Source organism: Muntiacus reevesi, chromosome 5 (genome assembly GCF_963930625.1).
Source record: "Muntiacus reevesi chromosome 5, mMunRee1.1, whole genome shotgun sequence".
Lineage (NCBI taxonomy): Eukaryota > Metazoa > Chordata > Mammalia > Artiodactyla > Cervidae > Muntiacus > Muntiacus reevesi.
The window spans coordinates 96558518-96583084 of NC_089253.1; the positions used below are offsets into that span (position 1 = coordinate 96558518).

Here is a 24567-nt window from a genome sequence, read left to right on the forward strand (position 1 = left end):
CTCCAGGAGGGCATGCAGATATGCAGTGACGCTTCTGGGAACAGCTCTGAAGGAGTGGAGACTGAAGCCAGGGAGAGGGTAGTGGGGCTGTGGCTGGGGATCACAGACGCGAGCCATATGGGGGTCCTCAGTCAACCAGTCCCCGAGACATTCCAGGTCCGCCTGTGAATCCCCTCACGTGGGCTTCTCTCACCTGGGAAAGTGGCAGGTCACCTCCTCTGGGGCCCCGAGACCACCCACTGCAGCAGTACCCTTGTTTAGACACGCACAGGCTGTCTCCCAGGAGCTGGCAGGCTCCAGGTGAGAGCTCTGTCTCATTCGCTCCCCCAGGCGTCTTCAGCTTCTAGACCAGTCCCTGGCCCAGGAGAGTCCACTCTGCTCTGGAGGTCTGCGTGGCAGCTGGATGGAGGTCACTTGGGTGGCCTCAGCTTGGGGACTGGGATGCCCAGGGGCTGGAGCGTGCCACAGACCCGAGTTGGAAAAGGCAGTCTGTGATGTGAAGAGGGGCGGAGGTGAGGAGGCTATGGTAGCTCCTGCAGAATGGGGTGCAGAACAGAGTCCCCGAAGCTGTGGGGCTGGAGGGGAGCCAGAGAGAGCTCATGACCACGGCAGCATCTGCCTGTGGCCTGGAGAGGAGCCGGCTGCCACCCAGTACCCCCTGCACCTCTCAGCCCTGATGGGACACCAGGGCACCGACTGCACCAGCGGAACGGACAAGGGTGGCTGGGCATCTGCTGCCACCAAGCGGCGGATTGCAAGGTCGCTGGCTCAGAGAGCGCCCAGGGCCCACGGTGTCCAGGAAGCCCCTCGCAGGCCCTCCGAGGACCCGGGTCCTGGTCTTCTCACTTCTCCGTCTCTTAATTAAGGAAACTAGGCTCCTGCCTCCTGTAAGGAAACGCGGACGTCCTGGAAACGATCTCCCAGGCTCAGGATTGTCCAGGCAGAGGAAGGAGGCAGAGTCAGGACCAGCGGCGGGTGGGGACGCCAGGGCCCCCGGCCGCCTTCCTGCCCAGTTCCTCCTCCTCGGAGGTCTCTGCAGACCCGGGCCTAAGGGGTGAGGTCGGCAACCCCTGGCTCAGCTGGAAAATGTCTCCCTCAGGGCAAGGCAGCCTCGCGACCTCAGTCCTGCCATCGCGAGGGAAGGAGCAACCCTGGCCTCCGTCTACCTCCCTCCGATACTGCCACAAGAGGGAGGTCACCTCACAGTCTGGGGGTCGAGTCCAGCGCCCCGGTGGGAGTGAGAGTTTGGGTCCACAGAGGTCTTTGGGTGGTGCTGGGTCATTGAAGAGGGGGCCCCTGGGACCTGTCTTATCTGGGCGGGGCTGCCCGGGGCGGGGTCCTGGGGGTGTGTCTTGTTGTGGGCGGGGTCTGTGTCGGGGGCGGGGTCTGGCGCGCCGGCCGCTCATTTCCGCCGGACGCGCGGCGTCTGGGCGGATGGAGGCTACGCGGAGGTCGCGGCTGAGTCTGAGCCGTCGGAAGCCACCCTCGAGGGCCAGGTGAGGTCGGGGGCTGGGGCTGGGGACGGCGCGGACCTGGGGGCGGGAAGCGTCCCGGGTGGGGCCTCGTGTCCCCGGCCAAGTGGTAGCCGGGTGTCACGTCCCCACGTGCTCCCTGGAACCCGCCTCGAACCCGCCCCGTCAGCCCTCCTCCCACCCCACTCCCTCCCGGCTGCAGAGCTGCACCCCTAGTCTCTCCCCGCTGAGTCCTCCTTTCGGTTCCCCGAGGGCTTCGCTCCCCGCTTCCCCCGCGCTGAGTTATTATGCCCACCCTCGCCGCCCCAGACCTCCGAGCAATCCCCACGGGTCCCTCCCGGACGGCGGCGAGTGCGAGAAGCTGTGGACTCAGTTGCTGCGCATCGCAAGCGCAGACCTGAACGTGGACGGCGAGCTGCCGCCGCTGCCCGCCTTCCCCGGCCAGGTGCGTGTGCAGTGGCCCCCGCGTGGCCCCGGGTCTCCAGCTGGGCCAGGGCGGGCAGGCGGGCGCGGTCCGACGATCTCTTCTTGCAGGAGCCCAGTCGCACCCCTGAGCGCCCGCCCCCGGAAAGATTCACCGTGGGAACCGAGACTTTCTTCTGGACGCCTTTCCCGCCGCCCCCGCCGGGGCGAGGCGGGGACTCGGGCGGCCCCGATCTTGTGCTCAGTGCGGCCCGGGGGCGCACGGGGTCCCCCCAAGAACACCCAGCGCCCCAGCTCCGCGGAACCCCCAGCGCTGAGGAGCAGCCGTTGGAGGAGCAGCCCTCCCAGCGACAGCCGTCGGCGGACACGGCGACAACCCTGCAGAGCTGTCCCATGTGCCAAGTCGACTTCTCCCCCGGGTGAGTGGCCCCCTGGGCCTCCCTCCCCTCCACTGCCACCCCTGTGGCCCCTGCCCTGTTTGGAAACCACAGGCAATTTCTGAAGGCTAGGGTACTTGAGCTCAACTTTGACTTTTTAAAGTGAAATTTCATGCATAGAAAGTTGGCAAAGTGCAGAGGTGGTGCTGATCAGCCAGAGGGCACAGGGCTGGGTTTGAAGGTCCCCCTGCAGGTACACCGGCCTGGGGCCCTGCTGACAGGCTGCAGCCTCCCAGACGTGGCCCCTACAGTGGGAGGGCAGGGAGGCTCTGGCTCTAATGGGGTCCACACTGACATCCGGGAACTTGGTGGTGACTGGCATCCTCTGGTGAGACTGCCTCCAGGGCCAGTTTGGGCTGTGGGTCACAGAGCAGTTTTTTGTTATGGTTCCTCTGGCAACCTTCCCCGTGGGTGGACTGCCAGTTTTAGAAATGAAGACTTTGTTTCAGTGTCTAGAGATGCCTTTTTTTTGTTTAAGAAATCCAACATATATGCATTTTGTAAAGTAAGGTGATGGAATTTGACTTTGCTAAGAAGTCCCACCTGCCCAGCTTTTGAGCCATGTGTCACATAGCTAAGGACACAGGCATGGAGATCGTGGGGGTCAGGACAGCAGGAAGGAGCTTGGCCGGATGTAGGAGATAGACGGCAGGTTTTGGTAGCTGGTCTTTGTGTGTCCTGTGGCCTGGAGACTGTGTTGAATTACGTGCCTTATCTCTGGTTTTTTGGAAACAAAATCAGCCCTAGTGGTGAAGGGAATGGCAGCTGATGACAAAAGTTATCAAAACAGTTAGCAAAATGTGCAGCACAGACTGCAGAGGGGAGAAGAAACACGGTCTGCATTCAGATATCCAGGCTCCTCCAATGGTGATGTTTTATAGGAACCAAGCCTTTGAGAGGTTGGACAGCTCAGTGTGCAGGGAGTGAGGGCAAGGGGGTGACTGTCCCCAGGAGGACCTGTGGTGAAAACCCCCCCAGTAGGCACAGGTCTGGCATGGTGGGAGGGCAGGTGTGGCAGCTGCGCTGAGATGCCTGTGCTCTGGAGAATTTGTAAAACGTCCTCAGACCCAGTGTTTCACCGAACACACCTCTTGTCCCATATTGAGGCTCTTGGATGGTTGTGGTCTGAAGACACCAGCTCCCTTGCCCGTCCTGAGGAAGCTGTGAACACTTTTGAAAATACTAAGTCCCCTTGATTCGTACCGGTTGAGAGAAACCCAGGGACAGAAATGTCATTGGAAGCCCTGGAGGGAAATTCATTTTCTTGGCAGAAGATGCCCTTGAAGCTTCCCGACACTGTCAGGGCACCCCAGCCCTGCCTCTCTGTTGTAGGGGCAGCTTTTGTTTTTGAATCGCTTGCTTTTCTAAACGTCTAAGAAGGAGTTCCTAAGACTTTGGAAGGATGTTCCAGTCTGAGCTCTTTGAGCAGTCAGATTAAGGCTTGGCAGAGTGCCTCAGCGTAGGTGTTGGTGTGGGCGGTCCAGGTCTCCATGCGGCTGGAGTGCTTCTTACACGTTCTTCCCTTTGATTAAGGATAGCGTGCCCTGGCCAGGCCCCACCCCAAGGCAGCAGAGTGACTTGGGGACCCCTCTCCTTGGGGATAGGCCAGGGCACAAGGGAGCCGAAATGAGTCTTGTTTGCTTTCAGGATTCTGGGCAATGTTTGTGACCAGAGGTGGAAGCCTTGCCACCTTCTGAGCAGCGGGGTGAGGCGGGCTGCTGGTCTGCAGGAGGCATGGGCAGCCTGGGCGCTTTGGGCAGCCTAGTGCTTCCAGGTCACTCAGAACCGGTGGTTCTAGAGCTTCCTCTCTGACCCGAGGGCTGTCACATGGTGGATTCCACAGACTGCATGTGAGCACCCCTCCAGGTCCCTGTATCACGAGCTCCGGGGTGGTCAGGAAGACTGGCTCCACCTGCCACTTTAGACATGAGATGGGTGCCTGCATTTGCACGAGACCCAAGTCGGCCCATGGGGTCTCACTGGTCCCTAGGCCCCTTGCACTGCTGGGTGTCCTGGAGGGTCTGGACCATCAGTCCACGCAGCAGGCTTTGGGCTCGAGTGGGATCCACCTCAGAGCTCTCGTTGAGGGGGTTCTGAGGAAAGCCCAGACGGTGCTCCCCACTGAGGGACAGCACAGGCAATGCCCAGACCCTCATGGGCCATCCTCTCCCCAGCAGGGCTGAGTCTGGCCGGAGGTGTATGCCCATCCTCATAGTGACCGCTCTCCGAGGCGCCACCCTTCACACCCTGTCTTTTCCCAGTGGCCTTCAGAGGAGGGAAGGGTCGCCTGGGGCACGTGTGGAGGCAGAAACACCCAGAGTTTGTCTGATTGATGAGATAGGGCTTCTACCTGGGAGGGGGTGGGGAAGACCCTGATGTCCACCTTGGGGCCGATTCTGCTGAGCCCACCCACACCCTTCACCCGCAGGTGGGTTCTTGGGGTTTTTCAGACACAGGGTCCCAGCCCTCAGATGCAGGTGCTTGAGGAGTCTGGTGCCCTGGGGACCTTGGACCCAGGAACAGGGTTTGGAAAGGCCCTTTTTCATTGGGGGGACCCCTGCCCCGTTCTGCCAGCCGAGGGCACCGTCTCAGGTTTTCATGTAGTCAGCTCCCAGGAGGGGCGTGAAAGTGCAAGACACATACTCTGGCTGGGCGCCCTCCCCGCTGATGACCCTCCCTCTTCTCTGCTCACAGGCTGGCGCAGCTGGATGTCGACAGCCACCTGGCCCAGTGCCTGGCAGACAGCACGGACGACATAGAGTGGTGAGCAGCCTGGCCAATGCCTCCCCCGCCCTGGCTGGGCCACCTCCTCTCTGCTGTGTCCCCAAAAGCTGCATGTTAAAGTGTGTCGGTGTGAAGTGCTCATGTCCCATCTCTTTGTGTTGATACTGAAACATTGAGTCCTTTTTCCTTTTTTGCTGATGCTGAGCGATGTGATGACTGAGGTGGACAGAGCCACCCAGCAGACGGACCAACCCCAGGTGGGTAACAGGGACAGTGTCACCAGCAGTGTGAGTATTTGAACTCAGGGTGGCTTGGGAATGGATGCTTTGCTGACTCCGTGAACTTGACTCGGGCTTCATGACCATGTTTGAATCCCCAGGTAAACCTGCTCCTGCAGCCGCAGGGATGCAGAGCAGCCCCTGGAATTTGCGGAGAGGCATCAGGTCCGTCTGCTGACGTCCTGTGTGAGCTTTGTCTCAGAGGCCCTGTGCAGGGGGGTCTTCTTTCCTATGCCGTCAGTCCACAGGTTCTGGAAGAGCCTCATCTCCAGCTCAGCCATGGCTGCAAAAGTCTAAGGTTACCATCCAGAAGTCAGTATTTTCAAGAAAGGCTTCAGGCAAGCCATGAAAAGACATGGAGGAAAACTCTGTGCACACGGTACACTGAAAGGCTACAAGCTGAGCAATTCCAACTCTAGGCTTTTCTGGAAAAGGCAGAACGTATGGAGACAGCAAAAAGATCAGTGGTTATCAGGGTTTAGTGGGGAGAGGGTATAAACAGGCAGAGCACAGAGGATTTTTAGGGCAGAAAAACACTTTATGACCTGACGTGTCAGTGCAGCCTCTCGTTTGCAACAAGTGCACCCCCTGGGAATGTAACGGGGAGAAGGGGGTCTCTGTTTTCCTCCCCACCAGAAATGGAAGTGAGGGACCTAAAACTGCTCTGAAAAATAAAACTTGTTTTTAAAAATCATCTTTAGAAGCCTTTGTTCCTGGAGACACCTACTTTTAATGAAAATGATGACAGCACGCATTGTCATTAAAGTCTTTAATAATGTGCAAGACTTGAGCAGCCGTGGCCTTCGTGGGCATGCCCTCTGCAGAAGGAAGGCCAGGGCCACGGCCCACTGCTCACTGTACAAAACCACAGGACATGTCTCCTGCTTCACAGTCCTGAAGGCGCCTGTTTCCAAGAACCATATCAGAGGACATGCTGTGTTGTGACTGGAGCCGCTGGACCCACCTGAGCACATCCTTCGCCTTCTAAATTTATAAAAGCATAGGACCACGCACAAAATCACCCTGCCTGGGAGCCCAGGTTACACACAGGTCTGTACACCAGCAACCACACTGGCGACTGGGAGGCTATACCTGGCACCACTGCAGCGTTGACATCAATGCTGTCAGTGTGAACAAATCCACGGCCCCTGTACTGTCTGAGCAGAGGTGTTACCGTCCCTGAGGTGGCACGTGACCCCGTTGTGGGCACACTGGGGTCTCCCTAGGTGACTGCATAGCCCTCCTGATGATGTCACCACAGGGTCAGAACGCCCACCAGGCCCAGGCCACCCTGACTCTGTCCCAGGGTCCTTCACTTCCATTTCCGGGGGCGGCGTGGGGGGGTGGGGAGGGTGTGTGTGTGCAAGTCTCCACGTTCTAGAGATGCTGCTCTGCCATCGGGGCCTGGCTGAGGTGCCCAGGGAATCTGGGGGCACCCGGGGAGGCTGGTGTGTCTGTGCTGGGTCGGGCCAAGCCAGCAGCTTCTTTATTTAGCTTTTAACTGTGATCTGCGCCAGGCTGCTGCCACATTGGGAGAAGTGAGGCCCAAGGATGCATGGCTATGTGGGACCCACACCCACAAGGGACATCAGGGACCGCTGTCCTGAGAGTGGACAAGGCCCTCCTCCCCACTTTGCCTGGCCTGAGCCACACTTGACATTATCAGGGACTTAAAAAACCCACATGATTTACCTCTTTCTAGAAAACCTTGGGTTCAGCTTTTTACCTAAAGGGGAGGGTGGCCGAGTGACTGTGCCCCCTGCAGGTCATGGGAGGGAGGAGGTAAGCCCTGCCAGCAGGGGGGGCTAAATTTACTCCTTTACTTTAAGGCTAGGGCCCATCATACACATACCCTTTTAAAATGTCTAATTCTGAGCATTATTATTCCTGATAAAAATACTCTCCAAAAATCTAATACATAACACAAGACATATGTAGGCACTGCTCAGTGTTTCCAGAAATATATTTTGTGCAGATTTCGCTTTCAACTTTGTGGGGTTTTTTTTTTGGTTTGCGGGTGCTTTGGTGAGCCTTGTTTTAGAACCTCTATGACCCAATTTTCCTGGTCAGTCTAAGGCCCGGGTTGGGACCGATGGAGCCCACCTGGTGAAGGTGTGACCTGGGCGTCAGACCACAGGAGCTGCTGACATGCTCGGTATGAAAATACTTGTTAAATATTAACAACAGGAACTTACCAGGATTTAGAAAATGTTCCGAATTTGTATAAACTCTCCATTGCGCAGGCACTTACATTCCGGACGTGCCTCCTCCGCGTGGGCCGCGCCTGCGACTATGGGCGGGTGCCCCCCGCGGAAAAAAGGCATCAGAGGGAAGCGCCAGCATCAGAGGGACACTTTATTCCTCGGGACATTACAGGCCAACTCCTGGTGGAGCAGGTCAGTTCTGCTTCTGTGGAAAGTGTGCACCTTCGAAGTTGGGGGCAGTTTCTCCCTTGGACACGGTCACCGCGGCCCCTGTGGCGCAGGCGCGAAAAGCAAGTTCCTCTGGGCCTGAGGCCCACGGGCCGCACGGGGAGGCTGTTCTGCCCTGGGCACCCGCCCACGCCCGGCCCCGCATGCATGCGCAGGGGTCAGGGCCAGGGCCAGGGCCAGCGCCATTCACGCGTCCACGACGAGAGCGCGGTGCCTCACACGGACTCCTCGGTGGACAGCAGCAGTGGGTTGATGTACTCGAACCCTTCAAACTCCGACTGGTCGATCCTCTTGATTACGTCCCTGCGGCGGCAGACAGAGAAGACTCAGTGGGCGTGTTTGAGATCAGGCCCTGTCTCGCCCCGGAGCTAAGAACGCCCCGCCCCTGATGCCTGGCCTCCACCTGGGACTCTTCCTTCCCCTGCAGTCCCGGCCCTGCAGCTGGACACCCCGCCCCACCATGCTGCAGGCCTTACTCATCGTCAGGGGTCAGCTGCACCGGCTCGCTGGTGAACTGCGTATCGAAGTTGTCCAGGCCATAGTCATCCGTGATCTGCGGCTGGAAGGGCGGGAGGGCCTGCTTCTTCCCCAGCTGCAGAAAGATACATGGTCAGAGACTCGTGTGCCAACTTGGCGCTGTGCAAACTCAAACCACAGAATCAAACAGAAGAAATGGTGCTTAAGTATATAAGCCTCATTTGATGGCCAATTGTTTTTCTCTAAAGCGTAGAAATTTCCCTCAAAGTCAGAAAAACCACCTGAGCTGAAAAGTGCTGGCAGCACAGGCCATGAGAGACATACCCCACGCCATCAAGGGCCTGCAACCCCGCTCCTTAAACCAAAGGAGACTGGTTTGGGGAGTTTTAATCTTGGAACCCTGGTCATAAGAGAGCTGGAGCTTGGTAGGGATACCTGTGTTCCACTGGTACCCCTCCTCCCGAGAAGCCTTAAACAGCCATTTCTGACTAGTATTCCTAATCCCAAAGGGATGCATGGCATTGAAAGGTTTGTCAGGCAGGAAATGGGGCACATGAGGACCCAGACCCTGCCTCCCAGTTGTCATCTTGGGGGCTGAGACACAGTGGTGTCTAGAGAAGGCAGAGTCATGTGGAGGAGGTGGAGCAACTCAGAGTGACTCCGGTTACCGAGGGGGGGCGCCTGGGCCCCCACGTTCACACATTACATCCTCTCCCTTCCCCTCAGGTGTGTGCTGCACACAGGTGCTGGGCCAGGCCTGCTCCTCAGACCTCAGATAGAGCCACACTGAGGCACGGGGGTCTCTGCCCGGAGGGACCGTCCCAGTCACAAAGGAAGCTGGAGCCAGAGGACAGACAGGGGCCAGCCCTCAGGTTGGACCACTGTGCTCTCACAGCCAGGGCAGCTTGATTCAAGGGGTGGATGACCCCGGCCTTTCATGACTGGCAGCCGCCTTCCCTTGGAGGGTCTGAGTGAGCCAACCTGGAAACCCCCACCTGGGTGGGGCCTCCATGTGACCCGGTTGGAGACATGGAACTGTCCCCAAGGCCCTGTGTAGGGGGAGAGCTCCAACCAAGTCAGGAATAAGCCTCCAGTACACCCCAGCTCACACCCTGTCTTTGTGCTGTGGGGCCAGGGCGTTAGGAACACCACTTATGGCAACAAAAGCAAACTGGGCCTGGAAGGTTGAAACAGGTCCTATAAGTTTGGGGGATTTGGGAAGCTGAACACACAGGTTCTGCTAATGAAGTTGGTGCAGGAAGAGTGAATGTCACAGAGATGAATCCCCCAGTCACGCCCGGTAGTGTCAGGGCTGCGACCAGCACGCCCAAACCACCTGGAGAGGGATGCCCATCACTGTCACCCAGGGGATGCAGGAGGCAGGTGCAGAACAGAGGGGACAGGCTGACCCACTGGCAGAAGGGGGCTATCAGTGTGTGTGCATGTGTGCATGTCCCCACACGCCCATGTGCACGCTGTGATCCCAGGGCTACGGGAGCTGGTGGGCATGGCCACACCCTGGACACTGTTCTGGGGACACAAGGCCTTCCCTTCTCCCCTGGCTTTCTCTCTGTCAGGCAAATTTCCATATTCTTGTCAGTGTGAAATATATTCAGAGAAAAAGGAGCATTTCTCTTGTACTATTTTCCCTACTTTAGGTCTCGGGCTGCTTTAAAGAGATTTAAATATCAAGTCAGAACAGACCATGAGGAAAAGGCAGCCAGCCAGGTGCTGGCCTGGGGTCCTCCAAGCCCACCCCCCATCCCTGGCCGCATGGCCGCCCCCCCACATCCCCGCCCCGGGAATGTCGCACACAGTGTCACCTCTTCTTCCCTCAGTGAAAAGCAATGAACTGGAATGGTACTGCCCTAGAGTGACACCCGAGTCCTGCCACTTAGCCCTGAGGTGTGATGGCAAAGAGGAGGCCCAAAGGGGCTGGGAGTGAGTGCGCTGAGGCAGTCTGAAGGAGGTGATGGATGGAGGTTGGGAGGGGCAGAGCTGTGTCATGGCCCTGAGGCAGGAGTGGGCCCAGTGTGTCGGGGCAGCGAGGGACTCCTACAGGCCCAGTGGAGGAGGTGGCTGCTGGCAGGGCCCAGGCAGGAAGCAGGGGACTGTCTAGGATGTGGGCAGCTCAGACCCAGGTGGCAGCAGTGGGGGGTGAGAGAAGGCCCAGACCCAGAAGGTTGAGTCCCCAGGACTGGGTGGGTCAAGGGCCACTGTAGGGGGAGGGGCCACAGCGCACCTGGGTGTCTAGCTGGGACTAGCTAGATGGTTAAATGGAAGTGTCTGTGAGCTGACCCAGAGCATGGACATGGAGCTCAATCAATGGGTGTATGGCTGGGCTCATCTATCCAAACACACCCCAACAGGACAGCCGGCATAGCATGAATTGGACGCCCCAGCCAAGGCTGCTCTCAGGACCTTCAGGAAGCACTGCCCCCAGGGCCTTGTCACAGCCTGCCTCCTTGTTCTAAATCAGGGTTTCCCAAGGCACCCCCATTTCCACCCATCCTGCTCCCTGGAGGCCCCCCTCCCCCGGGGAGGCAGGTGTCAGGTTCCAACCACTTTACCAGGTCCCAGTCTATACTGCGGAAGAAGGCGTGAGACTTGATATCGGAAAATCCAGTCTGCGGCCGGCAGCCGAGCCTCTCCTTGGGGTCCTGGGGAGGTCAGAGTTCAAATGAGGACGAATCAGCACAGAGCAGGGCAGCCCAAGCCAGTAGCGGGTCTTAAACACCGTCAGCAAACCACCCGTGGCCAGCCCCCTACCCAGGTGAAACTGCTTCCTCCCAGCGGGTTAAGCTCCTTCAGGAAATGCCTCTCTGGCATAATTTCTCCTCATTATCTTTTGTCAAGTCTGAATAAGCATCCACAGGACCACCAAGGAAGGAAGCAGAGTCACACCCATGTCCGGCACTGAACTAGCAGACCAAGTGGTAAAGCCTCAACCCCAGTAGCTGAGGAAGGGCTGCGGCCATGGCCGCTGGGGTGCCACAGGGGGCCACAAGTGTACCTTGTTTAAAAATCCTTTCAACACGTGGGAGGCCTTGACAGAGAGGAACCGGGGGATCCGGATGGGCTTCTCCAGGATGACTGCAAGACCGGAGGAGAGAGTCGTTCCTTCTGCTGCCCCTCCGCCAGCTCCTCCTTCCCTGCCCCCAGCCTGTCAGCTCTGCCAAGCAGCCTGCCAGGCACTGGGAACCTTTTCTGGGCAGGAGGGTCGGGGCAGTCACGGTGGCCTGGGCCTCTTCCTGTACCCCAGCAGGGCCTCCAGGCCTCAGAGGCCCCCGTTGCCCACGGTCAGGCATGCTCATGATCAGGGATGAACCAACAGCAGCTCAGCTGGCCCTATGTCCCCACATCCACAGGTGCCAGACAACACTGTTGGACAGCCTCCCCACGTCCACAGGCCCAGAAGAGCACCATGGGGACAGCCTCCCCACGTCCACAGGCCCAGGAGAGCACCATGGGGACAGCCTCCCCACGTCCACAGGCCCAGGAGAGCACCATGGGGACAGCCTCCCCACGTCCACAGACCCAGGAGAGCACCATGGGGACAGCCTCCCCACGTCCACAAGCCCAGGAGAGCACCATGGGGACAGCTTCCCCACGTCCACAGGCACAAGAGAGCACTATGGGGACAGCCTGGGCCAGCATCCTAGGGGCAGTCAGTTCTGGTCCAGGGGCCCAGGTGGCAAGGAGCTGAGGCTAAGCCAGCCCCTGTCCAGGACTCAGGTGCACACCGGAGGTGGGGAGAAGGGGGCCTCGGCTAAATCAGGACAGATTCTTTCCCGTGGATGTGAAAGACCAGTATCCCCCTGCCCACCATGCTTTGCTCCCTGAGAGCCAGTGGTGGACAGGTGGCCACACCTAGTCTGTGGCAGCCATGGTGACCAGTCAGGGGACCCTTTCACCCCCACTTCTAAAAGGGGAAAACCCGCAGGGCATGGAGGGAGCTTGATGTATGGCCCGCGCACCTTGGAAAAGGTAGTCTTCAGTGTTCATGTCGGGGTTGTCGGTGATGATGTCGAAGGGGGAGCGGCCTGCCATCATCTCGAACATCAGCACGCCCAGCGCCCACCAGTCCACACTGAACCCTGGGGGAGAGCCAGGCTGGTCAGGCCAGGACTCTCCATTTGTGCTGTCCAGTCACGGGGCAACAGCTGTGACCTGGACCTGGACCACAGCTGAGGCTGGGTGTCCCCAGCATCTCCCAGGCAGCCTGGCCTCCCCTCTGTCCACTGTTCTGGGGGTTGCAAAGCTATCTTCATGTCAAGGAAGCCCAGGGACAGCCAGCTGCCCCTGGTGTCCAAAGGTGTGCAGCTCCATCACACATAGGGCCCCCATCCTGGGAGGGCTATAGACTCTGCTCTGGACCACGGCTGCTGTCCATCCTCCTTGTTTGGTTACTAAGCGACTTCAATCGTATTGGCCTCCCAGGTGCCTAGGGATCTGAGGGGGCAAGAACCTGCCCACCCCCCAATTTCAACGGCAAAGAAAATATGTGAAAATATTTGAAAGCGTATTTGTGATGGGAAAACAGAAGAACCCAAAAATGCAGGGGGTGTGCACACACAGACACACATGTACACATGTTCTAATCTCACTTTCATTTCACACCCAGAGAAGGAGAGGGTGGACACAGTCCAGTGTCACAGGGGCTGTGGGTGGTTCTGGTGGGTTTAGGGAACCCACACCTGTGGGTGGCACCAGTGACTTGGGACCCCTGCTTGGGGCCTGTCTTTGCATTGTCTTCTCCTTCCCAAGCCTTTTGGGCTCCTTGACCAGAGGGATCCTGCCCAGTGACCTCCCCAGGGGACACTCAGGTGGACACATGGGACAACAGCTGGGACTGAGGCCATGTGATGACCTGGGGCTGGCGAAGTAAGGGTGTGTATTTTAATGCAGTCTGGTCAGGAAACCCTCTTCCTGGCAGCTGGGCCAGCTCCCCAGAGACCCTGGTTAGGACCCCGGCAGGGTCAGCCCCGCTAGGATTGCCTCCTTCGCTGTCTGCTCCATCACAGAGTCTCTGGCAGAGGCAGCTCCCAGGGTTCAGGCTGTCCTGCTCCACTCCAGACTCAGAGCCAAGTCCCTGGGCAGAGGAGACTCCCAGGCCTCAGAGCATCCTGCTCCACTCCCACCTTGGAGCTGAGTGCCTGTCCCACCCGTGCTCACCATATTCCTCTCCCCGCAGGATTTCGGGGGCAATGTAGTTCGGGGTTCCGCAGAAAGTGCTTGTTGTGTCACCGGGGCCCAGGCCTTCCTGTGGGGACAAAGCTAATTACTAGAAGGGAGGGCACCCCCCAGACATGCCCCCACTAGTGGGAGAACGCATGGTCATGCGGAGGTGCCGGAGACCAGGCATGGGTGAGACGGTGCGGGCGCCAGGCTGGCCATGACCCCGGGAGGCGGGTAGGCAGGAGCAGTGGGCAGGATGCTCACCTTGCACATGCCGTAGTCTGTCAGCTTGATGTGGCCGTCGGCGTCAAGGAGGACATTGTCCAGCTTCAGGTCCCGGTAGATAATCCCTCTCTCGTGTAGGAAGTTGAGTGCGATACAAATCTCAGCAGCATAGAACCTGGGGAGGGGGTGACACTTGTCATCAGCAGAGAGAACCCAACCAGGAACCTGGACAGAAGGACACAAGACGTCGGAATTCTCCACTGATGAGCTCATGGGCCAACAGGACTGGGCAAGACACACGTGGGCCCACAGGAACCGGGAAAGGCATGCAGCATCCCTGTGATCAGGGAGACACAAACCAAACCTACCATGAGACACCACCTCACACCTACCAGGACAGCCACTAGACAACGGGCCCCCCATCCCTCCGAACAGAAAATGACAAGTGCTGGCAAGGATGTGGAGAAACTGCAACCCTCATGCACTGCTGGTTGGGATATAAAATGGTGCAGCTGCTGTGGGAAATAGCTTGGAAGGTCCTCAAAACATTAAAAATAGAATTACCATGTGACTCAGCAATTCCACTTCTGTGAATAACTCGAAAGAATTGAAAACAGGGGCTCAAATGGGTATTTGTACCCCCTTGTTCACAGCAGTACTATTCACAGTAGCTAAATCATGGAAGCAACCCAAGTTTTCATCAAAAGATGAGGATAAAATGTGGCCCATTCCTATGATAGGATAGGATCCAGCCTTGAAAAGGGAGGAGGTCCCGACACTGACACCTGCTCCAACGTGGATGGACCTTAGGACATGACACGGAGTGAAACAAACCAGATGAGGGAGGATGCATCCTATGGGATTCCACTTCTCTGAGGTCCCTGGAGGAGTCAGAGTCACAGAGACAAAGTAGGAGAGTGTGGGTTGTGGGAGGGGGTGTGGAGCGAGTGTTTTATGGGGAGAGCTTTGGTCCGGGAAGAAGAGAAAGTCCTGGCGATGAGAGTCCTAGAGACGGTGGTGGGCATGGCTGCACAGCAATGTGAATGTGCCCAATGCTACTGACTGTGCACTTAAAAATGGTTGAGGTGGGAATTTTATGTTATGTGTATTTTTCCACAATTAAAAAAGGAAAACATGAGCGTATGGGGTTCTTGATTTATTACTTGCCTCTCCCCAAAAAGGACCTATGGTGGTGACTCACAGTGCCACATGGGATTATTTTTAAGTGAGGAAATGAGGAAAATGGAAAAAAGTATGGGAAAACAGGAAAGAGATGTGTATGGGGTGGAAATAAACGCCACACCCACCTGTGAGGCCCAGGCTGCAGCGGGTGGGGGTGGGGGCAATGTGGTCCCTGAGAATCATTTAAAAACAAAGATCGTCCTGCTGAGGCCGGATGGTGCCACTGTGCACACTGCGCTCCGAGGGTCGGGACCAAGGCCAGGTCACTCCCAGGACCCTCCGGACTGTGGCCTGGCCTCCCCTGACCCTCCCCCACCCCCGTGCCCACCCCAGCTGCACCCACCTGGCGTGCTCCTCGGGCAGCTTCCTCTGCCTCTGCATGTGGAACATGAGGTCGCCCCCGTTGACGTACTCGATGACCAGGAACAACCTGCAGGACACACAGGCTGGGGTCACCCTCGTCCTGAGAGGCCCAGGCAGGCGGTGACCAGGCCATCCAACTCTGGGGTCAGTGGCGGGAGCCCCTCAGCTTTGATCCTGATGAAATAAAACTTGGGAGAGAAACTCTCGTCCACCACTCATGTCATTCAACACAGTTATTTACTCTTCCAGTGATGCCTTTAGAGGGCTTCTCTGGTGGCTCAGGTGGTAAAGAATCCACCTGTAATGTGGGAGACCTGAGTTCGATCCCTGGGTTGGGAAGATCCCCTGGAGAAGGGAACCGTTACCCACTTCAGTATTCTGGCCTGGAGAATTCCATGGACAGAAGAGCCTGGCAAGCTACAGTCCATGGGGTTGCAAAGAGTCAGATATGACTGGCTGACTTTCACTTTTCACTTTCAATGATGCCTGGCCTGCCTTTGGGGTAAAAATGTAAAAATAAGGCACGGCTGGGGGCTCACTGGGGCTGGGAGGGTGCTATGTGGCTGGTGGCTGTGGAAGGCCTCCCCAGGGAGCAGAGGCCTGGATGGTGCGTAGGGAGAGGTAGGGGAGGGCAGAGCTGAGGGATCACCCTGCAAGTTGAGGGGCCTGGTTCAGCTGGAGAAGCCAGAAGGGCGGGTGCACCATCTGGGGGACGCCAGTGGCCCTCTGGCCACTGTCTGGGTGGACCTGGGGCAGGGAGATGGGCAGGCCAAAGGGGAGGAGGTGCTCAACCTCCTGGTGTGGCTGGCCTGGAGGGCCTGAGGCAGAGCCTACAAAATGGCCAGGGGGGTGAGCAGTCAGGAGAGGAAGGGCTGGCTGGAACCACGCGACGGTCCCATGCACCCCTCCCATAGGACCCACCCCAAGCTGCAGGTCCAGAGTTAGAGGGTCAGACACACGGACCTGGCCACTGGGAATCTGCAATGCTACCGGCCTCCCAGAGGAGGGTGGGGCTGCTGGCTGGAGGGGCCTGTGATTGACAGGCCTCTAGGAGGGTGGAGGTGCTGGTGGGAGAGGCCTGTGATTGACAGGCCCATCCTCTGGATGCAGGCAGGGCTCTTCGGGTCCCCAGACAATTTACCTTGTGGTTTCCCTCCTTGATAGGATCCTCCTCACAATAAGGTTTCATTTTCAAAATTAAGTTCACACCCAATTTCCCTGAAATGCCCTGCTGAGGCTGGCTTGTGGATTTTTAGGTCAACAGTTCCTCTGGGTATGGAGCGGGGCGGCTTTCAGAGAGTTGAGAGCACAGAGGGAGCCCCTCTGAGCACTGGCAGCCTGTCTGCATCACTGCTGCGATGATGGTGACGCCCCACACGTGGAGCATGTGAACAAGCTACAGACTGCCCACCAAGCCTCTGATCACATATTTACACAAGAAACCATTCCTAAACGCACACAGCAGACATGGAGACTGAGGGCTGAGTACTGGGGGAGCAGCCAGAGCTTTCCATGTGGTCCTGCAGGGTGGGGCGGCTCTCACGCTTGGAGAGGACCCAGTGACACTGACCCTGACACGGGGCGGTCTGCACCGTAGCTAAGTTTTACTCACACATTTGCCTGTGGCTGCTTTCACGCTGTAACAGAGGTGAGAGACGGAATAGGCTTGCCGATGTGGCACAAACAGGACAAGGATGGCTGCACAGCCCCCACAGACCTTCGCGCACTGTTCCAACATGTGTGCACATTGAACCCTGCAGCCACACTGGGGGGAAACACTGTGCAGGTGCTCAAGCCCTGGGGAGAGGCCCAGGGCCTCGCCGCTAAAAAACAAGAGCGCTTATTCAGAACGCTGTACTTCAAAGAACAGGACGATACTTGCCACGGTGAGCAGGGATGCGCTGCCCCAGGAGACGTGTCCACCCTATGTGGATGCTCCCCAGGGAATGGATGGTGGCCGCCCACATGGACACAAAGAAGTGCCATCCTGGTGCTGGAGACAGACACCAACATGAGGCCTCAGGGAGCAGGAGAGATGTTTAAAAACCGAGAAAAGTAGCAGCAATGGTGGCTTCCTTTCTGGATCTGGAGGAAAGCCTATAACGGTGGTTTCAACAGAAGCCATGTGACTGGAGTGAACAGAGGCACCCTCGGCTGGTCTGTGACTGTCACCTGGGGCCCCAGGTCTCAGGTAAGTCACTGATCAAGGAATTCACTTAATCTGCAACACTGATCAGCTATAACAACAGGGCAGAATGGTTTTTTTTTTCTATTTTGGCCACGCCATGTGGCACATGGGTTCCCAGTTCCCTGATGTTTTCTTCCTTCTACAGATAAACATTAACACTACTTTTGACATTTTAAAGAAATGTATATTGGAGTCTAGTTGAGTTACGATGTTGTCTTAGTTTGGGTGTACTACCCTCAACATTTCTTTGGCGCAAACCCCCCAAGAGCCACCAGGGGCCGATTCACCCCAATGATGACGCTTCAAGTGACTCAGATAAGCTGGCTGCTGTGACAAACACCCCAATGTCCATGGCCAAGCACAGCCAAGGGCATGTCTCCGGGCTCCATGACTGGGGCTCTGCCCGTGAGCCCCAGATTGCATGGCTTGGTTGGCACATGTGTGATGCCCGGACAAGAAAGAAGCCCCCCCACCAAGGGCTGAGACAGCAGGTCACGTTTCCTTAGTACTTAACTAAATATAGTTAAGCAGAACATAGTAAAAACTCACAAAACAGGATTCATCAAGAGCTGGAGACAGAAAGCGGAGTAAACACCACAGTCCACTCCTGGGCCAGAGACCAGGGCAGGAGCCAGGCTGCAGAGTGGGGGCCAGAGACGCTACCCACCCAACCTCTCACCCAGGATAAACCTGGAATGCCAGCCCCTCTGAGGGTCGAGGGTGCCAGGGGGCAAGAGGGGACCACCTGAGAAGCTTTCCTCATCTCAGGGCCAAGTCAGGCCAGCCTCCCTATCCTCTGGGGTAGATCACCAGCCTCACTCAGAGGAGACCCAGATGTCATGGGACAGTGCTGAGATCAAGAGCAATGCCACCAGCATCTGACCACACCCACTCCCCAACCCGTGTCTGTCAGTAAGGCTTTACTGGAACACTGCCTGTGTCTGTCTGCACCCCAATGAGTAGTTGTCATAGAGGCCATGTGGCCCTCAAAGGTGATACTACTATCTGGTCTTCTGAGAAAAAGTGCTGACCCCCGGTATAAAAAATAACAAAAACAGTTCCCACAACTCTCACAAAATGTCAGGTGCTGTTCTAAGCACACCTGTGTATGAAACTTAGCCCAAGAACCGCACGGTAGGTTCTAGGAGTTCCCTTATTTTACAGACAGGAACATTGAGATGCTGGGAGGTCAAGGAATTTTCCCAGGACCACAGTTACTGTCTATGAGATCTGATACTGGGTGGCTTGGAGGAATCCAGAACCCACACCTGGAGCACGACTTCCAGTTATAAACCCCCCAATCACAGGGTGGCTGCCCCTGTCCCCTTGGAGGTAGGGGACAGAAGAAAGGAACAAAGGAAGCAGACAAGGGCCCGGGCTTCCGATGATGAAGGACAGACAAGAAAGGAAGTAAAAAACCAAAAGGGCATCTGAGGATGGACCAGCCTTGTTCCCAAAGAAAGCACAGATCAGAAATGCTAGGCAACCCCTGGACCCACGTGATCAGAACCTAGTCCCTGACTCAGAAGGATGCTCACATGATCCTGCTTGCTCACTTGCTCACTGTGAGCAAGCAGACCAGAGACCACGGCTCAGGGACAGACGCTGACAGAGAAGAAACTGATGAACCAGCCCAGAGAAACCTCCTCCTGGATGATAGGACAAAAAGCCCCCACCTCCCCGTAAAGGAGGTGTGCCCAACACACCACTCAACACATGTCCGAGCTCCAAGGCGAGTGCGACTGGGCTGAGTCCAGCTCAAATGCAGGTGCTATCACATGTGAAGGACTCCTGGAACGTGAACCGCACATTCACAGGAGACATGCCTGATGATGAAATCAGGCAAAGTAGGAGAGACCAAAACAGTGAAGCAGTCGCAGGACACTGAGGATATCACTACCTAGAAAATGTGAAAAGTACAGCAAGCAAAACTGGGAAGCAAGGAAGCCACCTTCTGGTACACCCCTCTCCCCACGTGCGCCCTCATGCTGAGACTCTAGCCCATGGGGTCGGGGCTGCACGTGGACCATTTCAGGGGATCTGCATGGAGAAGAGAGGCTGACGTGGCTCCGCCCACACCCGCTGTCACTCAGCACCCCGCTTTCTATTCTGGGTTTAAATTATGACAGGAACAAATGCTCTACCTTTCGAAAGTACCATGACTCATGATCCTAGGGAGGGGGCACCTGTCCTCTCAAGGTCAAAGCTGACTCCTGTTGGGTTCACAGCCTCTTGTGTAGCTTCTTGCATCACGGCTGCTGGTGTGTCCCGTGAGCACCTCCACCATCTCCAGGGCCCCCAGGAACCAGTTCTCCCCAACCCCCATCAGGAGTAGGTGATTAGGCTGGGCCCTGGGTCTGCTCACTGCAGGCCCACATGCTCCCCTTCTGGTAACTGCTCATGAGAAGCTGGGCCTTATTCACCAGGTTTTTGCTGCTGGGAGCCCACGGGCACAGCTCAGCTTGAGCAGGTGTCCACTGTTTGGCAGCACTGCAAGGACTCAGTGGGCCCCTGGCCCCACGGCAGGTGCTCAGGGGCGACAACTCATGAGGAGCCTGGAGGAGATGGTGCAGTAGCTGGCAGGTGCCCCAGCCACATCCCCACAGCCATCCTGAGTGCCCTAGGCCTCGGTGCCCCCTGCAGGATCCACTCTGGTCTGCGTGGGGGTCTTGGTGGCTGCACTTGTCAGATGCTTTCTGACTCGGTGGGTTCTATGCCAAAAATGCCATCCACAGACTTGCAAAGGAGGTCTGCCCGGTGCAGACCCCTCCTGGCCCCCAGCCAGCTCTGCACTGGGTGTCTGTCCACCCCAAGGTCCCTGTCAGCTGACACATATGGGACCTGGAACTCCTGTGGACAGGTCATGACCTCTTACTATTTTCTCATTAATCAGAGAGTCACGTGAACTCTGACACACACTCACTGTGCCTCTTTACCGAGAATATGACTGCACTTACAGAATCATCCTTTAATATTGTGACTGCCCATAAGGTGCCAGGATCAACCAACTGCTTGAAGCATGAGAAAAGCCTGCGTGGCCCAGTTCTTAGGGAGTTCACACTGAGGGGCTGGGTCCAAGCAGGCACCGAGAAAGAGCCCGGAAAGACATTGCTCCAACCATCCAGGTTTCAGGTGCTTCTAGAAGTTACTGCTGGGTTCTGTAATGTTAGAGGCAAGGAAACTAGACACAGACGATAACTGCCCCAGGGTGCCTCCCGGCTATGGTGTTGAAGGCTCTATACGAGTCTTCTCACAGCGGTCTGGAAAGGCAGTATCATGCGCGCCCGTATTGCGGGGATCGCACAGGGGTGATCCTAACTTTAATGTACCTGGGAGCATGTGAACCAGAAGGTTGCCAGGGTGTGAGCTCGGAAGGTGCTGTGCTTCCAGCAATCAAGCTGGAAGTGAGGCTGAAATATCTGACCCCTGTCTGTCCACACTCTTCATGTTCCATGTAGTAAAGTTAACAGAACATCACAGCGAAACCCGTTTTAGAATCCATTTAGGAAGAGTGAAGTCAGGAGGACACCCTCCTTAGGGTCTGTCCCGTATCCCAGAGACTGGTCAGGGCCAAACAGAGGCGTGGAAAGTACACCGGACACAAGCGCTGGGCTCTCCATGCACCCCGGGCTGGGGAAGAAGAGGTGAGGGAAGGGCTGCATGGCAAAGATGGACAGACTGGGGTGGAGCCTGGTCACATGGCCTCATCCACGCGCCTAGGAGCCTGGATGTTCCCCAGAAGCAACTGAGAAAGTGGTCAGGGTCAGAAGTTTCGGATCCGTGTTTTCAAACATGGCTCAGTTTCTGTGTGGGGGAACTGACAACCTGGTGCCCCAGGGACCGGATGCTCCGAGAGGCTGTGGTCAGGATTCAGGGGGAGGAAACAGAGGAGGCTGAGACCCTCTCAGGAGACAGAATCACTGAGCTTGGGAACAGGGCCGGGGGACAACTGCAGACCTGGGGAAAGGCCAGTTCTGTGGGAACAGGGGGGTGGAGATGGGGGAGGTGAGGGGGCACACGGGGGTGGGGGGGGTGACTCACTGCTCATTCACAGGGGACCCTGAGCAAAGACAGTGAGCACAGCAGGGCTGAGACCACCCTGCCACACGCTGACTCCAGTGGAGTCACCGGCTCCCTGCGCTGATGCAAACCCTCCCTAAACGTGAGCTTGCTTCATGCGATCACATTGCAGAAACACCGCATCTGCCCTGGACACCTGCTGCTTACTGGGAGTCTGGGATTTGGCATGTGTTAAGCAGAGGTGCCTACATGACTCACCCCAGTTAACTCCAGGTTTCACGATTCCTTCCAGAGGAATTCAAGGAGTCCATGGGACCCCACGTGAAGGGACTCTGGCCAGTGCATGCTCAGGTTCCTTCCAACTTTACCTCAAGCATCTTTGTCTTTTGCCAATTTTGCTTTATACCCTTTTCCAGCAGTAAGTCTCAGCCTTGAATTCGACAATGTGTTAAGTCCTGCGAGTTCTCCTAAGTCACCGAACCTGGGGGTGGGCCCTGAGGACTCTGACCCAGAACACAGTAATTTTTCAAATAAAACAAATTGTGAGTTAAAGTCATCTGGCCAAGAAAATTCCAAATTGAGTATATCCTGAATATCATAGACCAGTAGTTCCAACCATTTTAAAGCAGAAATCTAACATATACAAAGCTTTTAAGTAAAGCTCCTGGTGTTTATTACTTTATTCCACTATCAGTGAGACCCACAAGCACAGAGATAGACCTCCCACTCACAGGGCCATACCAGCACCCAATCCCATGCTTGTATCCCATGCAGTGGGATGTGTTCAATAAATATTTTATAAATAGAATGAAAGAATTTAGCTTCATTTGTATGAAATTCAAGTTATATGACACCAGCTGAGAACAAAGTTATGTGATGAACTAAAAAGCCCCCACACTTGCAAATGGGAGGGCCCCGCAGATGAGAGCGGAAACCTCACGCCAACTCAGCCTCTCTGCAGTTCAGACTAGAGAGCAGCAGAATCCGAGAAACACCCCTTATCTTACCGACTTGTTGTCTGGAAGCAGGAGTGTAAGCCGACCAGGAAAGGGTTGCTGGATGCCTGTTCAAACACGTGCTTCTCTGTCTGTACCCAGTCAATATCCTGAAATAGAAGCCAGCGAGTGTGAATACTTCACAGACATCCTGGGGAAGGGGAGGCAAGAGAGGAACTCTGTCAACTCTGCTTGAGGGGAAACAATGCAGAGAGGAAAGAAAGTGCCCACTAAGACATTCTCCATCCCCACCATTGTCCCTATTACCATCTGCCACCTTCACTGTCATCACCATCGCTATCAACACTATCACCATCACCATCCTCACCATCATCCTTACCATTATCACCATCACTATCATCAACACTATCCTTATCATCACCACCATCATCATCATCCCCACCATCACCATCACTACCACCACCACCACCATCACCACCACCTTGACCACCATCTCCATCCCCACCATCATCACTATCATCTCCATTACCTTTACCATCATTACCACCACAATCACCATCTATCTCTATTACCTCATCAGCTATCACCATCATCATTTATCACCATTTCTACCAAAGCATCACTAAAGCCACCATCTCCAGCTGTGAGTTGGCCTCATGTGTTGCCCATGGTGCCATGGAAGGTTTGTAATATCATCTCCACTTAAGAAGGGAGGAACAGAGAGTGGAGGATTCCTCAAACCCCACACTCATCTCCCAAGTACCAGCTCCCACAATAGGATTGTCTCCCTCACAGTATACACTGAAACCTGGAGAAAAGTCAGCTTGACAGTCCCAGCTTTGGTTCCATTCCAACCCGAGAAAGAAGAACTGCATGAGGCCCAGGCCCCCAAATTCTCTAAGTTAACCCCCTTCTTTCAGGGAAAGTGAGAGGGAATGAGATGTGTTCAGAGTAGCCTGCCTTCCCCCAAGGTATTTGGGAAAAATTAGCGAACTCTCAGTTAGCACACATTTGGAGGGCCAAAGATCGTCTGGGTTCCTCATCGTAGGCTGGGTCCTGATCCCTCTGACCTCCACCCTCCCAAGGAGATGCTCTGGGAGGAATGGCTTCATCTGACCAGCCCTACCCACCCCAGCTCTGCTTGCTCAAGCAATGGCCAACTGGCGTCTCCACTCGGAGTCTCAGGTGCAAACCCAGCCTTAAACACAGCCAACCATCCCTGTCTGTTCTCCAGGGCACCTGGCCACCCAGGTGCTCAGGAAGGAAACCTCAGTGGGTACATGATACCCCCTCCCCCACACGGAGGCCAAGCCCCCCGGTCTGCCTTCCTCCCGCCTGCTGGACTCTCCAGGTTGTTGTAACAAAATGCCACAGACTACTGGGCTTCAACACTCCAGATTGCATCCTCTCGTTGTTTTGAGGCAGAAGCCTGAGCTCAGGTGTGGCCAGGGCCACGCTCTCGCCCAGGTCCCCACGGAGGGTCCTTCCTGCACCTCCAGGGGCCTCTGGCTCCTGTCTGCCTCCCTCTTAACAGTTTCACTGTGTTTTTCCTTCTTTCGGTCTCAAATCTTTCCCTGCCTTTCTCTAAAAGGACACTTGTCCCTGGATTTAGGACCCCTCCAGATAATCTAGAATGACCATCCCAGGATTCGTAATCACTTCTCGCCAAATAAGGTCCTGCTCACAGGTTCCGGAGATCAGATAAGGGCCACCCCTCAGTCCACCGACCAGGGCCCAGGCCTGGGGCCACAGGACGGCAGAGTTTCAGAATGCAAACAGCTGGCCCATCTGCTGGCTCCTAGTGTCTCATTCTCCTGAGACCACCTCAAAGTCCAGACTCCAGCCCTGGCCCTGGCTATGTGATGATGCCAGGATCAACTACAGCAGTAACCCTCCCTGGAGACCTCTCCTCTCAGCATTTTAGAAACTGCCCTACCCCCAAAGACACCATCAACCCTCCAGCCAGCCGTGCACTGGGCAGAGACTTGGAATCACCTTGCAGGGCTGTGACCATCAGTGAAGATGCTGGCTGAGCCCCTCACCTCCCATCAGTGAAGACGCCGGCTGGGTTCCACACCTCCCCAGGGCTCTGCTTCCTCAGCTGAGAGGCAGGGTTGCACCAGCTCAGTTGTGAGCTCAGCACGTGGGGCTGGTGGCCAACTGCGTGGTGTGTGCACTGCACAAATGCATTTGCTGGGAGGGCAGGTGGGGA

General features: G+C 56.4%; 2 protein-coding genes across 2 annotated transcripts in view; one reads left to right on the forward strand and one right to left on the reverse strand.

Annotated features, from left to right (window-relative positions):
- Positions 1-1390: 1390 nt before the first annotated feature.
- FAAP20 (FA core complex associated protein 20) lies at positions 1391-6009 on the forward strand. The gene is made up of 4 exons (XM_065935921.1): positions 1391-1496; positions 1782-1917; positions 2007-2314; positions 5027-6009. Exons 1-4 carry the CDS (start codon positions 1435-1437, stop codon positions 5097-5099), a joined length of 579 nt encoding a protein of 192 aa, XP_065791993.1. The 5' UTR covers positions 1391-1434; the 3' UTR covers positions 5100-6009.
- A 261-nt stretch (positions 6010-6270) lies between these two features.
- Positions 6271-24567, reverse strand: part of PRKCZ (protein kinase C zeta) — a 100679-nt gene continuing 82382 nt past the window's right edge. The window contains exons 10-18 of the mRNA XM_065935920.1: positions 22407-22504; positions 15172-15258; positions 13686-13821; positions 13419-13506; positions 12221-12340; positions 11257-11336; positions 10814-10903; positions 8243-8358; positions 6271-8069 (exon numbers count right to left, since the gene is read on the reverse strand). Coding sequence (XP_065791992.1) covers positions 7982-8069; positions 8243-8358; positions 10814-10903; positions 11257-11336; positions 12221-12340; positions 13419-13506; positions 13686-13821; positions 15172-15258; positions 22407-22504 — 903 coding nt within the window. The 3' untranslated portion in view covers positions 6271-7981. The remainder of the gene's footprint in view (positions 8070-8242; positions 8359-10813; positions 10904-11256; positions 11337-12220; positions 12341-13418; positions 13507-13685; positions 13822-15171; positions 15259-22406; positions 22505-24567) is intronic.

Coding starts and splice junctions, on each gene's coding strand:
- FAAP20 (XM_065935921.1), top strand. CDS start 1,435: ATGGAGGCTACGCGGAGGTCGCGGCTGAGTCTGAGCCGTCGGAAGCCA. Junction 1,918..2,006: donor TGCCCGCCTTCCCCGGCCAG/GTGCGTGTGCAG, acceptor CTCTTCTTGCAG/GAGCCCAGTCGCACCCCTGA. Junction 2,315..5,026: donor CAAGTCGACTTCTCCCCCGG/GTGAGTGGCCCC, acceptor CTCTGCTCACAG/GCTGGCGCAGCTGGATGTCG.